This window comes from Diadema antillarum, unplaced genomic scaffold (genome assembly GCF_040938485.1).
Source record: "Diadema antillarum isolate AM-2024a unplaced genomic scaffold, OU_Dant_1.0 scf00000010, whole genome shotgun sequence".
Taxonomy (NCBI): Eukaryota; Metazoa; Echinodermata; class Echinoidea; order Diadematoida; family Diadematidae; genus Diadema; species Diadema antillarum.
Window position 1 is genome coordinate 1,146,877 of NW_027270899.1, and position 14,359 is coordinate 1,161,235.

Consider the following 14,359-nt stretch of genomic DNA (forward strand, 5'->3'; position numbering starts at 1 on the left):
TTCCAGGGGTGCCCCCTTGGGGGCAGGGGGAGGGGTGGGGAGGTCCAAGTTGGGGCCTGAATTGTACATTTTCATCTTCTTCTTGAAAACCCCATGACCGATATTCACCAAACTTGGCAGGTAGCATCCCTAGTGGGTAAGGATCTCAGTTTGCTAAAATGGGTACCATGCCCCACCCAGGGGGACCCCAACCCCCCAAATTAAGGAATCGTTAAAAATCTTCTTCTCTAGAACCAGAAGTGATAGAGCTAAAATTGATACTATAAGTGGGGGGGGGGGGGGGTCCAAGTTTGGGCGCTGATTGTACATTTTCACCTTCTACTTGAGAATGCCTGGTCAAATTTAGTAGAGCTGTGTGTAATTTAAGATTAGTGACTGCATGAAAGGTGAACTTGCAATATTCAGGTGAGCGCGAGACCCACGGGTCTCTTGTTAGTGTATGTGTCTGTGTGTGTGGATTTACTTTGCTCCTGCTATTCAGATCACACCCCTTATTTTGATGGTCTTCCTTCTAGAAAGCTGTGTTGTAATACACTTTTGAAAATATGGAATGTCATATTCTTGTATACATATCAATGAAAGTTTTCTCATTGTGAATGAATTAGACACAGTGGACACTTGGATTTCCTTTGGTCTCATCAGATGCCTTATCAATTTCTAACACCTTCACACTATCATAACAGGTGAAAGTTGTGTTTATAGACATCCTGTGTCATTTATAATCAGACATCATGCTGTCCTTGTTCATCAGGTGGAAGACCTAGGGCCTCCTGTGAAAAGGAAGAAAAAGAAAAAGAAACAAACCTTAGACCCTGTCACCAAGACAACCAAAGCAAAGAAGGAGAAGTCCCCAAAGAAGAAGGAGCCAAAACTAGCCAAGGTCAAGTCTACATTCTAGGCTATTAGTTAGTTCTTGTTATTCAACATTTGGATAATTTCTGTCATGCCCAAACAAGAACTTTTCAAATTCATGGCCACCACATGAATGCTTCAAAAGCTATTGTTTGTTTGTTTAAAAACAAAAAACAAAAACAGGATGTGCACCATAGATATGGCCATAAAATTGAAACAGAAATGGTACTTTTTCTATCTATGGTAGAGTACATTGACAGAACTTTTCTAATTGTTTGCTACCAAAGTGTTTCAGCATTATAGAAATGAAAAGTAAGTAAGCAAAGTACTGCACATATTTAAATAGCAAGTTACTTAAATAGTTGTATTTAAATGTGTGTTCACAGAAGGGGTATTTATGAGAGTATCAGGTATTGTAGATGGGGAAACATGGAACTCGCAATGATGTTGCATTCAGTTATTAGGGCAAGTCCAAGATAAGGTCCCCTCAGAAGGCAAAATTTCATCTTTGCTCAATATTGACATGTTTGGTATCATTTTGAAGCTTATGAGTTTAAGTTTTGATTTCCATGGAGGAAAAAAATTATATTACGTAAATTTATGCAAATTTCAAGGGCTTCATTTGCATAAATGTGAAACACAGCGTTACGTATGGGACATTTATAAAAATTCATATTAATTCAAAGGAAAGCAAATGATATTTGATTAATATGTGGACATAAGAAGTTCATCAAATAGTTTAACTTGGGATGAAAATTTAGGGATTATGCAAATGATTATGCAAATTAGCTCGTGTCCTATCATGAGATGTCCCATACGTAACAAATTGAGGTCATTTTTTTAGGTTTTTTCTGAAATTGCTGAGGTTATAATAATGCCCTTTTGGAAAGTTCTAATTTATTGTTTAGAGAAATTAAATACCATAGAAAAAAGAAAAAACAGTAAAAGGAATATTTTTTATTAGGCATTGAAATAATGTTACGTATGGGACAAATGCGTTACGTATGGGACATCCTCATACATAATGCATGTGAATGCATGTAGCTAGCTGGGAAGGTCTCTCAGTACACAAATGGTCAATCATCCTGAAGAAAGCATCCCAACATTGTGGCTACTTTTTGAGTTATAGACACTTTAAACAATACATGTACTTGACTGAACAATTTTCAGAAAGGGGGAGGGGAAAATGGCAAAATACAGAATGAAAAATCAGCATTAAAGGGATGGTATAGTTTTTTGCAGAAATGGGGATTCAGCTTTCAACATTAAATGAGATGATTGGAAACCAATTATATGAATTACTAAAGAGCATACAATCCTAAGACTAGAGGAATTCAAAGTTTAGTGATGGAGATCCAATTTGAAATGGTTGTAATATAAATATTTAAAAAAAATATAAAGTAAAATGATGTTTTTTTTAATTGCAAGTGATACACAAATTGTCCTTATTCAGGTTTCAATAATAGCCACGACAAAATTCATGGGTATACATACTGAGGTGTGACTCGAATCAATGACCTGACTGCTAGACAGACATCATATCTACAAATGTGTACTCGATCACTTGGGTTCCACGCAGCAGGTATTGCTTATTTATAAAATTAATATTTCTTGTGTCAAATTGTGTTTTATTGAAACGAAATGGCAAACTGCCCTTCATCAATGGAAGTAAACACTTTAAACTATTCAATTTTTCAGTAGTAACTATCCTGATAAAAATAGGGCATACATACTCAGGTCGGTCATAAAAATATAGAATATGATTAGATATGATTATGATGGCAAATATTTGGGGAATATTGTTCCCTTGTCAATCTGGATCAGTATTTGAGTAGTTTCAACTGATTCAATTTCAATAATTATGCAAAAATTTGTTTATGGGTATTTTGCAAAATTACTTTGCAAAATACCCATAAACATGTCTCTCCACACACTAAACGAATGGGGGACAAAGGGCATGCATACTCAGGTTGGTCATAAAAAAGGTAAAAATATGATTGAATATGATTAGGATGGTGAATATTTGGGGAATATTGTTTCCTTGACAATCTGGATCAGTATTTGAGTAGTTTCAACTGATTTTACTTCAATAATTATGCAAAATACCCATAAACATGGTTCTTCACACACTAAATGAATGGGGGACAAACTGTCCCATACGTAACTGTCCCATACGTAACACGTTATGTCTGTCTTTAATTAGAACCTGTAATTAGAGCTTTTTGCCTAATGACACGAAACTTACCTGTGATAATCTTGAGTGTTGTGACTTTCATCACAGTGAGTTACAAGTTGTAGAATGAAATACTTTCAGAGAGTTTTGAGGTTGAAAAAAATGTTTAAAAAAACAAAATTTTTCTGGTCCCATACGTAACGGCACATATTTTCTCTTCTAGAATATAATTGTGAAGGTCATTTTTCTCCATTTTTTGCATGATTATACTTCTCCTAGATATCAATCACCATGATAAAGTTTAATATGATCAAAAGCCATTAACACTATTTTTCAGGTCATAAAAGTCTCTGAATGTCCCATACGTAACGCGCGTGTTATCTTGGACTTGCCCATTATCAGATATGAACTGAAAATTGCATTTATCTTCAATCATGTGGGGTATGTGTGATGAATGATACATGTATCTGCTGAAAGCTTTGTGGAAAGATGAGCCATATATTCTCTGTGTCATATTGTCTTTTTAATGGAGAATCCTGAATGAAAAAGTCAAGACAAGCAAAAATGCATTGATGTTCAGATTATGACTTCACTATAATTTCATTATCTTTATTGATGTATGGCATGTTAAAGTGATAGCACTAATGTTCTGGAATGTGTTACAATGTATAGTAGATTTAAAGTGTGGCACACTAAGTGCACAATGAAAGCATAGCTGTGTTTAAACTTCTAATGCCTGAAGTGTTGCCCACAATGTCATCATTTCACGAACTTAAAAGCATTTGAACATGGAAATTTTGCAGTGTCAAATGTGTCTTTAATTGAGTGAAATTGAGCTGTTTTTTTTTAAATCTATTACAGAAGAAAGAAGCACCAAAAAGCCAGGCAAGTGTGGAGGATTCAGAGGAAGAACAGGTTAGTGCACTGCTCCCTTTGTTCTTATATTTTGATATACAATGTAATAAATTTAACGTTTTCAGAAAAATTAGCTCAGCCATGGAACCACTACATCTTGGAAACAAATGAATGCATACAGGGTGTGCAACCTATATTGTGGGCAAACCTTGCAAACACAAATGCAACAAGATTTTCCCAGTAAGGATTTTTTTTTCCTTTTTTTTTTTTAACCCACTTACTTTTTTCTGTGGTGGCCCTTTCAGACCACTAAAATCTTTGAATCAGAAATGTTGGTGGCCTGAAAAAAAAAAAAAATGTAGTGGCCAGAAATTAAGGAAATATCAAAATTCATTTTCAACTTTAGATCCCCGATCAGGCCACCAAAAGCCTTTTAGGAAATTTGGTAACCTGACATCAATTTGTAGTGGTCCTGGGCCACTGCTAATGTCGAGCCCTGCTCTACCTGCAGACAAAATGTTTTTCATTCAACTTTGAATGCCAATGACCACCAGGTTTTTTTTCCATCGTGCCTTTCACAAACCCATCATGGGTAACTAATGTGGTGACACAACATTTGCTCCTACAACATTTGCTCCTGCAACAGTTGCTCCGGTTTTATTTTCTCTAAGGACTTAGGATTTATAGGATTGTGTTAGGGTTTTAAGTTTAATTTGATGTGGGGATTAGGATTTAGGCTAGAGTTATATGTATGCAAATTCATTCTGCTCTGTGCAGTATATGTTCATATCACTCTTATGTCTACATTGTACTTCATTTTTTTCTCAATCAAACAGTGCTTATGATTGCAAGTGGAAAAGAAACAGTATCTGCAGTAAATAAAAAGAAATTCAGATATATCAAGTTTTAGAAAAGATATCGTCTTTAACTAGGAACACAAGATTCACTTCAGTGCAGTTGATTTCTTGCTGCATACAGCTTTTGGTATCAGTATGATATACAAATATACAAGGCCTGAGAGGTTCTGGTTGAAACTATGTGCATGAGGTGACTTCAGTAGTGCTATTTTCTGAGGGGCGCAACCCTGAAGAATATAGCACTACTGAAGTCACGGAAGGCACATGGTTTAACCAGAACCTCAAAAAATGGCCTGGTATATTTGCTTTATATCCCTCCCAATGAAATTTAAGAGTAACAGCAAAGTAAAGTGAGTGGTTTACTGATCTAAAGTCTTTTTTTTTTCACGCACAAAATTACAACGTGAAAGTGTATGCATCGACTGCGCGATGCCCTTTATCTCTCGAAGCGTAGACGTCATGCGTTTAGTGGAAAACCGTACTGTGACTTGATGCCTCATGCAGGTTACGTGCTTGTGACAAGAGTGGTGTGCGTGCGCTTAGCAAGTATCTCCATGGCAGCGTGATATAGTTTTTGTACTATTTCCCTAGGGAGAATAGTAAGATGCGAACAGGACAAGGATTTGTATGGTAGAAATATGTTTTGTCGTTTTCAGTGCTCTCCACCAATCAGAGGACAAGAAGTAATTTGTGAGGGATATAATACTGAATATACTGGAGTGTGATATGGAAGTAAATGCAGGATGGTGGCAGACACCAAGTAGCATGTGGTCTCTCATTACAACCAATTTTGTATTCCAAATTTACTTGATATTTGAGTATAACTTTTCTGTATCAGCAGTGGGAATTTATGAAAGCATATCTCTTTCCAGGACATATTTGATTCCAATGTTATTTTCAAGTTAAATCTGTTTGCAACAGACATTAAATGATGAGATGCTGGCATGGAAACTTCATCAGGAAGAGAGTCGGAGGACAAGAAAGACCTCAGCCAGGAAAGGAGTTCCAGTGAAAACCAAAACTACTTCTAAGGCTGCCTCTAAGAGGGAAAACGGTGCTAACAAGGACAAGGCCAAAACAGGTTCATCTACTTTCTGAAATTTTGTTGAAAATTCATGAGGGCAATGAAAATGTAGACCAGGGCCCCGTTGCTAGAAACTTTGCGTTTAAACGCAACTTGCAACTGATTGTCACTGGCCAATCAAAATCATTGTTGCATGCATGTCTTCTTAATAGGGCAGACCCTGAGCCAATCAGAATGGTTGTTTCAAAATTAGCAATTATTTGCAATTGATTGCAACTTTCTTGCAACGGGGCCCAGATTAGATTATTCCCTCACAAGATTTAAAGTTTTGCTTACATTCAACAAACTCTTTAAGCCACACTCACAAGTTGGCAAATGTTCAATGACATTGAAACACAGTATTTTCTTTATCACTGAAATCACTGAAACTGCATTTCTGTGAAACAAAGATAAAATTCTTAACATGTTAATCATGTGTTGGCATAAATATAGGTCTTAACATATTTTTTTTTCTTTTTCACGATTTGAATTTAACTGCTCTACCTTTGTGAAAGATAACATGACAGTCTATGAAAATGTATATGTACACTACCACTGGAGATAGTATGCATTTATGCCACAAGGCAAGCAGAAGGAAAGTCAAAGATTAGAATCAATTAACATATCAATGGTATTTAAAGTGGCATGACAATGAACATTGTGATGCTTATTTCAGCTGACTTTAGTGTTGATGATATTATGAAGGCAAGAAAGTTATTTTGTTTTTGTAGGGGCAGACTGAGTGTGATGTAGACAAAATTGAAGATAAAAATGTATGTTGGTTATTTTATTTAATTAGTCCATAATTTGTGATTTGTAGACTTATTCACATCAGCAGAAGTCACATGTAATTGGATGTTGGGGGGCATTTAAGCTATCTTGTTTCAGTCATTTGATTCAAGCCCACAGTTAGTACAATCATAAAAGAGAGCATGTCTTGGAACTATATAGAATGATACTGCTAGGAAAATATGACACTAAACAATACTTACATGGATCATGGATTTATTTGTTTTCTGTTTCAAAAGACTAACATTTGTCAACAATTCAAAAAGCAATATAAATAACCGAAAGTTACCTTTTTCCATGAAAACTTGATAAAGTCACCACACATTGATTTCAAGATTATGGCCCTTGAGAATTATCTATTTTTTCTGGCTTTGCAGTGATATTTAAGTCGTCCCACTTTGTTTCATCAAACGTATTATAGAAAAAGTGAGAAAGGCAGTCACCAATTGTACACTTTTGTGAGAAAAAAATCTCAGTGTAGTACAGATAAAATCAACAGGGCAGGAGAGGACACATATGAACATTGAAGATCAATTCAAACCTACATATTAACATGCTTAAAAAGCAACAGAAATTATATTTTTTCAAAATGTTTGAAGTCGTGAAAATTTTGGCATGAAGTTGTTGAAACACATCAAGCTTTCATTTCATAGCAGATGTCAAACTCCCAATATTCAGGCAAATTTTGTACTTCAGTGTCCCTGATTTATCCTGTAGGGAACAAGGCAACATGTCACATGTGGACTTTAATGGAGTGTGTGAAGTTTTACAACCTCATGAATTTTCTGTATTACAAGAAATTCTGAAGTGAAATTATATCTCCACACAGCTTCATATCAACTTCAAAAAAGTGCCATTTTCAAGTGGAATACACACCTTCTTCATGCAACCACTCATTGATTTTTGACACCTGCAGAATTACTCCAAACGTTTACTCAATAGCAGAAAGACGTACTGACCTCTTCAAAATGTAGAAGTATCCACTATTAATAAAAGACAAGCAGTCATGAATGTTATATGTGCGGCCATACATGGTTTGCTTGTTTGCACCTTAGTAGGACAAGGGAGTGGGTATCTGTGCAAAGCTCGTGGGGAACAATGAATGATTTACTGCAGTTTCAGATCGTCCGAACCTGGTGCGAAGTTTGCTCAGCTGGATTCCAAGCATTGTATGTGCATCTCAATTGTATATAATTGCACTTGGCTTTTACGTGTAATCCCTCAATTGTGAGAATCTTGCTCAATTGTAGTTGACCTTTCCTGACAATAACAAAGTCGTCAGGACCGGCAGTTTTCTTTCTTTATATCAAAATTTCTTTATAATCGAACAAATAAACAATGTAAAACATAGAGAGGATAATGTTGCGGCTTGAATTTTTATTTCGTTGTTGACAGAATTTTGTTATAACCATGTTCGTTATAACGGGAGTGCACTGTATTGCAGCGGACAGTCAACCAAGAACCATAATATCTGACAACTGACTTCTTTTGGTAGAGCCTCTGGCAACCCGAAGTCATTATAACTCCTCTGTCATTTTTTTCTAATTTTGTTCAGCTTTGTTCACAGCACACCCATGTTTTACATTTTAGGCAGTTTGTTAGATACCTGTTCACAGAGATTCAATTGACCTGCATGTTTACTTAATGCTCATATCAATGATGATCTCATACTGTAAAACATGATATATTCGCGGCATGAAATTTTCGCGAATCGCCACTGGCATTCAATGCACACAGTGTAAACAAGAACTTTCGCGTGCATTTTAATTTTGTGAATCTCGGCGCTCACAAAGTTCGCGAAATTAGAATGCACGCCAACATTCCTCCTTTTACAGTAGTTTCAGATGAGTATGCAGACTCCTCAATTAAGACATCTTTACCTACAGCGACAATAATTATTTTTACTAATCTTTCTATTTTGCAGGGTATATTGCTGATATGATCCTTTCCCCAGAGCTTGCCAGTATTTTGGGAACAGATAGGGTAAGTAAGCACAATTGTAATTGTGGGAAGTTGTCAACCAGAATCTGCACATGATTTTATGTATACACATTACAAATCTGTACTTAAAGTTTTGACAGAAAATGGGCCAAACTTTCAATCATTATCAGACATGATGATTCTCAGTCTGGCATGAGAAAGGTTTTACACAGTCTAAAAAAAGGGTGTCCCATAGAAATAATGCATTGCCCAGCATGCACTAGTGTGATTGCAGTACCATGCAAGGTATATTTGCATTGGTGCAGCTTCTGTGCCTACCACCTAAAGATAACAAGCATTCACTGTGTTTACACCAAGCACAACAGGGTCAAGTGTTTTGCTACTGATAGACAAGTTGCCTTTCATTGATGTAAATAAACACTGATTAGTCTGTGTTTTAACAGTTGTCATGTTAAAAGTACATTGTACTAGAACAAATGACCTGATTGCTAGACAGGCATCATATCCACCAGACTGTTGAGCTTCCACCTGATGACCACTGATGGCTCTCTCATCCCTTATTGCAAGCAGTACTGTGCATTTATTGAAATTAAAATATTGAATAAAAGTCGAGTTCTACATTTGTTTTAGAGACTATTGACACATGAAAATCAAAATAAACAAAAATTTTGTTTTTGTTTTTTTTTCAAAATTGGTTTCCTCCTGCTCTGTACGCTGGAGCGAGCTTGAGTGTGAAATATGACATTTCATTGAGAACCTCCTGCACTCCTGTGCTATCTGCACAAAAAAGTTAAATGTCATGTGATGCATTTTGACCAATCATGATGCTTGAAATAATAGAGCTTTCTTATAGATATGACTGTTCCACATACATGTGCTTGTCTTTGCTTCCTGTGGCATTGGAGGGGGTTATAAACTTCCAAAAGTCTATTACCCACTATCAAGATGAAAATGGGTCAGTCCTCTGACAAAGGCTGTAGTGTTGACAGCAGAAACTCTGGAGGTATTTAGTGTATTGAAATCAAAGGTTTAGCACCAGTGTCTTGGATTGTAGCTTTTTCTGTCCCATGGTGTATACAATATACTGTATACGCCAATATATTCGCGTACAGATATTTTCGCGAATCACGGTATCAGTGGCATTTTCGCGTGTTGTTAAATTCTCGATTGATTTTAGTACTGCCAAGCCCGAGAAACACGTTCAAACACTTGCCAACGTACTTGTAACGTGTTTCCATCTTCATTGTGACTTCCCAAACATGACAATAAAAAAGACAGTAGTAGATTTATAAGATAAAACAATAATTACGGGAACTTGCAGTGAGACAGTCACACATGGCATTCACAAGCACCTACCAAATGTTGCAACAAATAGATGCAGGCCTAGACTACAAAGTTTCAGAGCTACGCTAGCGCTAGCGAAAATGTTACATGCATCTCTAACTGAGCTGTTAGGCCTCACGCACCAAACCACGTCAAGCCGGTGTTCATTGGTGTATCCTGCGTAGGGTAACGTAGCACGGAGATTGCACATTTTAATGCATGTTTATCATCGTACTGCACTTCCAGAATCTGTCACACCATAGCGTACTAGTAATACATAGTATGTGCCAGTATGTGTGCGTACTGGCCGGTGTAACAGCCGCGCGCTGGTGGTCCGACCAGCGCTTGTCATCAATTTGTACACAAGGTATGACGGGGTAATATTTTCGTGTGTCTTTAATTTCGCGATCAGCCCAAAGCTCGCAAAAATAATGGCGTATACAGTATGCAGTTCTTAAATATCATTTACAGTCCGACCTCTCCTATCCGCCTCCCTTTATCCGGATGCCATCTCGGCGTGTTTTGTTTTGTTTTTTTGTGTTTTCTTTCAAACGAATAATTACAGGCAAAAGGGGGATGTCAAACTCAAACAAAATTCCTACACAAACTCACATAGATTACACATCATTTCCAACATAATCAACATACATTCACATCCAATTTTCATCTAAATAACATGCATTGAGACAGTCACTACCCCCAAATCACTGCAAGAACATGGACAGAAAACTTTTCATTAAATCAGGGCACGGCACAGTACATAGTGTTTCAGTGTATGCTACCTGCATTAGGCTACATGTAGCAACCATTTGGTAGGCAGCTGCGTGTATTAAACATTTGAGTCTCCTATATCCGGCCAAATCCCTTATCCGGATGAGCGGATAGGAGAGATGGGACTGTAAAGAGGGCGTGACCTTCAGTTGAAGAGACACAGCAGTGGTAGCAGAAGTCCCCTTTCAATTCTAACCAAGGACATGCTGTGTCTTGAAGACATTTTCTCTACATGGAGCCCTCATGAACTTAAGATCTTTCTTATTACTTATCTGATTTCATCTGTTTTCTGTCCCTCAATCTGTCCTAGATGTCTCGACACGAGGTTGTGAAGAGGATGTGGGGAATTATCAAGGAAAGAAATCTCATGGTGAGTATGTCATCCCACGTCGGAAAGAGGTGTAGCAAAGCCCGTAGCAGTGTGAGAGCCTTTTTCTTGTCCCTATGTGAATATGTGTATAATGTGTACTTCCAGGGAATAATGCATCAGAAGTACCACAGCCCTCTCTCAGCCTTTCTCACTCTCCATATCTGTATATTACAACTTACAAGGTGCATTAAAACCAGGCATATCATTCTATCATTCAACCACACATCAACCCATTGAGCAGGGTCCAGTGCCCAAGACTAGCAGTGGCAAAAAAGAGGCTGGTGTGTAAACGACAAGCCGAATTATGGTTCAGTGCAGCACAGCTATATTTTTGTTTCTGCAGATACAGCCGTCTCTTTTCTTTCTGCAGAGCTCTGTTACCACAGACTTTATAAAAACTAATGCCCCCCCCCCCATTATCTCTTACTTATTTCTTTAGATAGAGTGCTCTGGACCTCACTTACTCCCCCCCCCCCCCCATCCCATCTGGTTTCTTCAGAGAGGGTGTGCTCTTGACCGCACTTGCTTCCCATCCCAACTGAAAAATTATGCAGTGAGCTCGCCATACTTTGTATTTACACCTTTTTGAGCCAGCCACGTGAATAGTTTTGCCTTCTTAACCCGTCATTTCATAGAATACATTGGAATGTTATATAACCCTGCTTGAATGCTTTAAACATTTCTTGACTTTTTCCCTAAACTTTCTGGCCTTTTCCCCTCCTCTGAGCGATGTTATCTCCTGTAATTGTACAGATTGTGTCATGAAAGTACATGTATAGGTTATACCTAAATATTGTGTACAATGTCTCCATAGGGAAGGCACAGGGGGCAGAATCTGTGGGATTTTTGCACTGTGTCCAAAAGTTTAACTTGTGAGCTGCCCATATTAGAGGCACTCAGCCACATTTTCACCACACTGGTATTACTATACTGGAGGATTGCAAAGTATTATGTAACTTCATTCACACTTGCACAAGAGGTAATCTGCCCATTACTGTTGGGCAGTGGCGTATCTAGGGAAAACGGTGCCCGGGGCAAGCACGAAAATTGCGCCCCAATTTCTGAAAAAACGTTCAACCCCAACCCCATCCCGGTAGGGACTTTAAAAAAAGTCCACATGATATGCTTTTTCAAGCACTTAAAAGGGGTCTTTTGAGGGTGATTTAAATGTAATAAATTTTGATAAATTTTGGCGAGCCGAAAATTTTTGTATTTCAGCTTTAAAACAAAACATGGAATTCTTGTCATTTTTTGCTTATTAAATCTTACAATTCTTATCAAGATATAGTGACGGCCAAATACCTGCACTCTGACGTTTTAATCATTCATCCAATTGAACCTAGTTCGAGGAAAGTGAACATTCAGCACATTTGTGGCAAACCTGTCATTTTAATATTTTGCCAGTTGTGTGAAACTGTCATCACACATTGTCAAGACATTGTACTATAGACCTACACTGTATTAGGAGAACCATGCATTATGGTGGAGGCATACACCAGTCGCCGTAGCGACATTTCTAGTTTAAAAATAAATTTTGGCGAGCGAGCCGAAAATTTTTGTATTTCAGCTGACAAAACATAGAATTCTTGTCATATTTTGCTTATTAAATCTTACAATTCTTATCAAGATATAGTGACGGCCTTATAGATAACGATTTATACCAACAAACTGAGGACTTGAAAAAATACTCTAAATTAGTACGCGCGAGTGAGCCGAAATTTGTATATTTCCGCGTCATCATCAGGTTTTGTTCTTATCACCTTCTTTTTTATAGATTTTGGCAAGCGAGCCAAAAATTTTTGTATTTCAGCTTACAAAACATGGAATTCTTGTCATTTTTTGCTCATTAAATCTTACAATTCCAAATTCAAGATATAGTGATGGCCTTATAGATAACGATTTATACCAACAAACTGAGGACTTGAAAAAATACTCTAAATTAGTACGTGCGAGTGAGCCGAAATTTGTATATTTCCGCGTCATCATCAGGTTTTGTTCTTATCTTTTTTATGCCTCCGCCAACGAAGTGGCCGGAGGCATTATGTTTTCGGGTCGTCCGTCCGTACGTCTGTACGTCCGTCCCGTTTTGTTTTTGTCGATATCTCAAGAACCGTGAGGTGGTTTTGCATCAAACTTGGTATGAGGGTATATCCTGGGGGGATGATACTTTGTTTGGATTTTAGGGTCACGGGGTCAAAGGTCACAGGTTATTTTGTGAAAAAAAGGTTGAAATTTCATGTTTTTCTCCATATATCTCGCAAATGGTTCAAGGTATCTTCATGGAACTTAGTATATATGCATGTACCGATGGGCAGTGATTATCTAGGGAAGTTGGGGGTCATGGGTCAAAGGTCAGGGGGGTCAAAGGTCAAGGTCAACTCCTCAAAATATCACTACTTTCCTTATATTTATGCAATGCCTGAAGGATTTTTTTTTAACTTGATGTATGCATGTATAACCCAATATATATTCTGTGGAAAGTTTCTTGCCAAAAGGTCAAAGGTCAAAAGGTCAAAGGTCAAGTGAAAGTGCTAAATTGCACTTCTTCCTCCATATCTCAAAAGTAACTCAAAGTATTATCATGAAACTTACATATTTATGCATGTTCTACCGAACAGTGATTCTCTTTGGAACTGTGAGGTCAAAGGTCAAAGGCCAGGTTTAGATAATATTATTTTACCATTTGATACTGAAATTATACTTTTTCTCAATATCTTGAAAATTACTCAATGCATAAACTTATAAAAGGGTCAAAAGTCAAGTAAAAATCATCAGTTCCACCAAATACCTGCACTCTGACGTTTTAATCATTCATCCAATTGAACCTAGTTCGAGGAAAGTGAACATTCAGCACATTTGTGGCAAACCTGTCATTTTAATATTTTGCCAGTTGTGTGAAACTGTCATCACACATTGTCAAGACATTGTACTATAGACCTACACTGTATTAGGAGAACCATGCATTATGGCGGAGGCATACACCAGTCGCCGTAGCGACATTTCTAGTTTAAAAATAAATTTTGGCGAGCGAGCCGAAAATTTTTGTATTTCAGCTTACAAAACATAGAATTCTTGTCATATTTTGCTTATTAAATCTTACAATTCCATTCAAGATATAGTGACGGCCTTATAGATAACGATTTATACCAACAAACTGAGGACATGAAAAAATACTCTAAATTAGTACGTGCGAGTGAGCAGAAATTTGTATATTTCCGCGTCATCACATTTTGTTCTTATCTTTTTTTTTGGATAAATTTTGGTGAGCGAGCTGAAAATTGTTGTATTTCAGCTTACAAAACATGGAATTCTTGTCATTTTTTGCTTATTAAATCTTACCATTCTTATCAAGATATAGTGACGGC

General features: G+C 37.2%; 1 protein-coding gene across 1 annotated transcript in view; it reads left to right on the forward strand.

Moving 5' to 3' along the window:
• Positions 1–14,359, forward strand: part of LOC139719991 (uncharacterized) — a 48,563-nt gene that overhangs the window by 22,367 nt on the left and 11,837 nt on the right. The window contains exons 4-8 of the mRNA XM_071631370.1: positions 752–880; positions 3,887–3,940; positions 5,659–5,818; positions 8,514–8,572; positions 10,935–10,994. Of these exons, the coding sequence (XP_071487471.1) occupies positions 752–880; positions 3,887–3,940; positions 5,659–5,818; positions 8,514–8,572; positions 10,935–10,994 (462 nt within the window). The remainder of the gene's footprint in view (positions 1–751; positions 881–3,886; positions 3,941–5,658; positions 5,819–8,513; positions 8,573–10,934; positions 10,995–14,359) is intronic.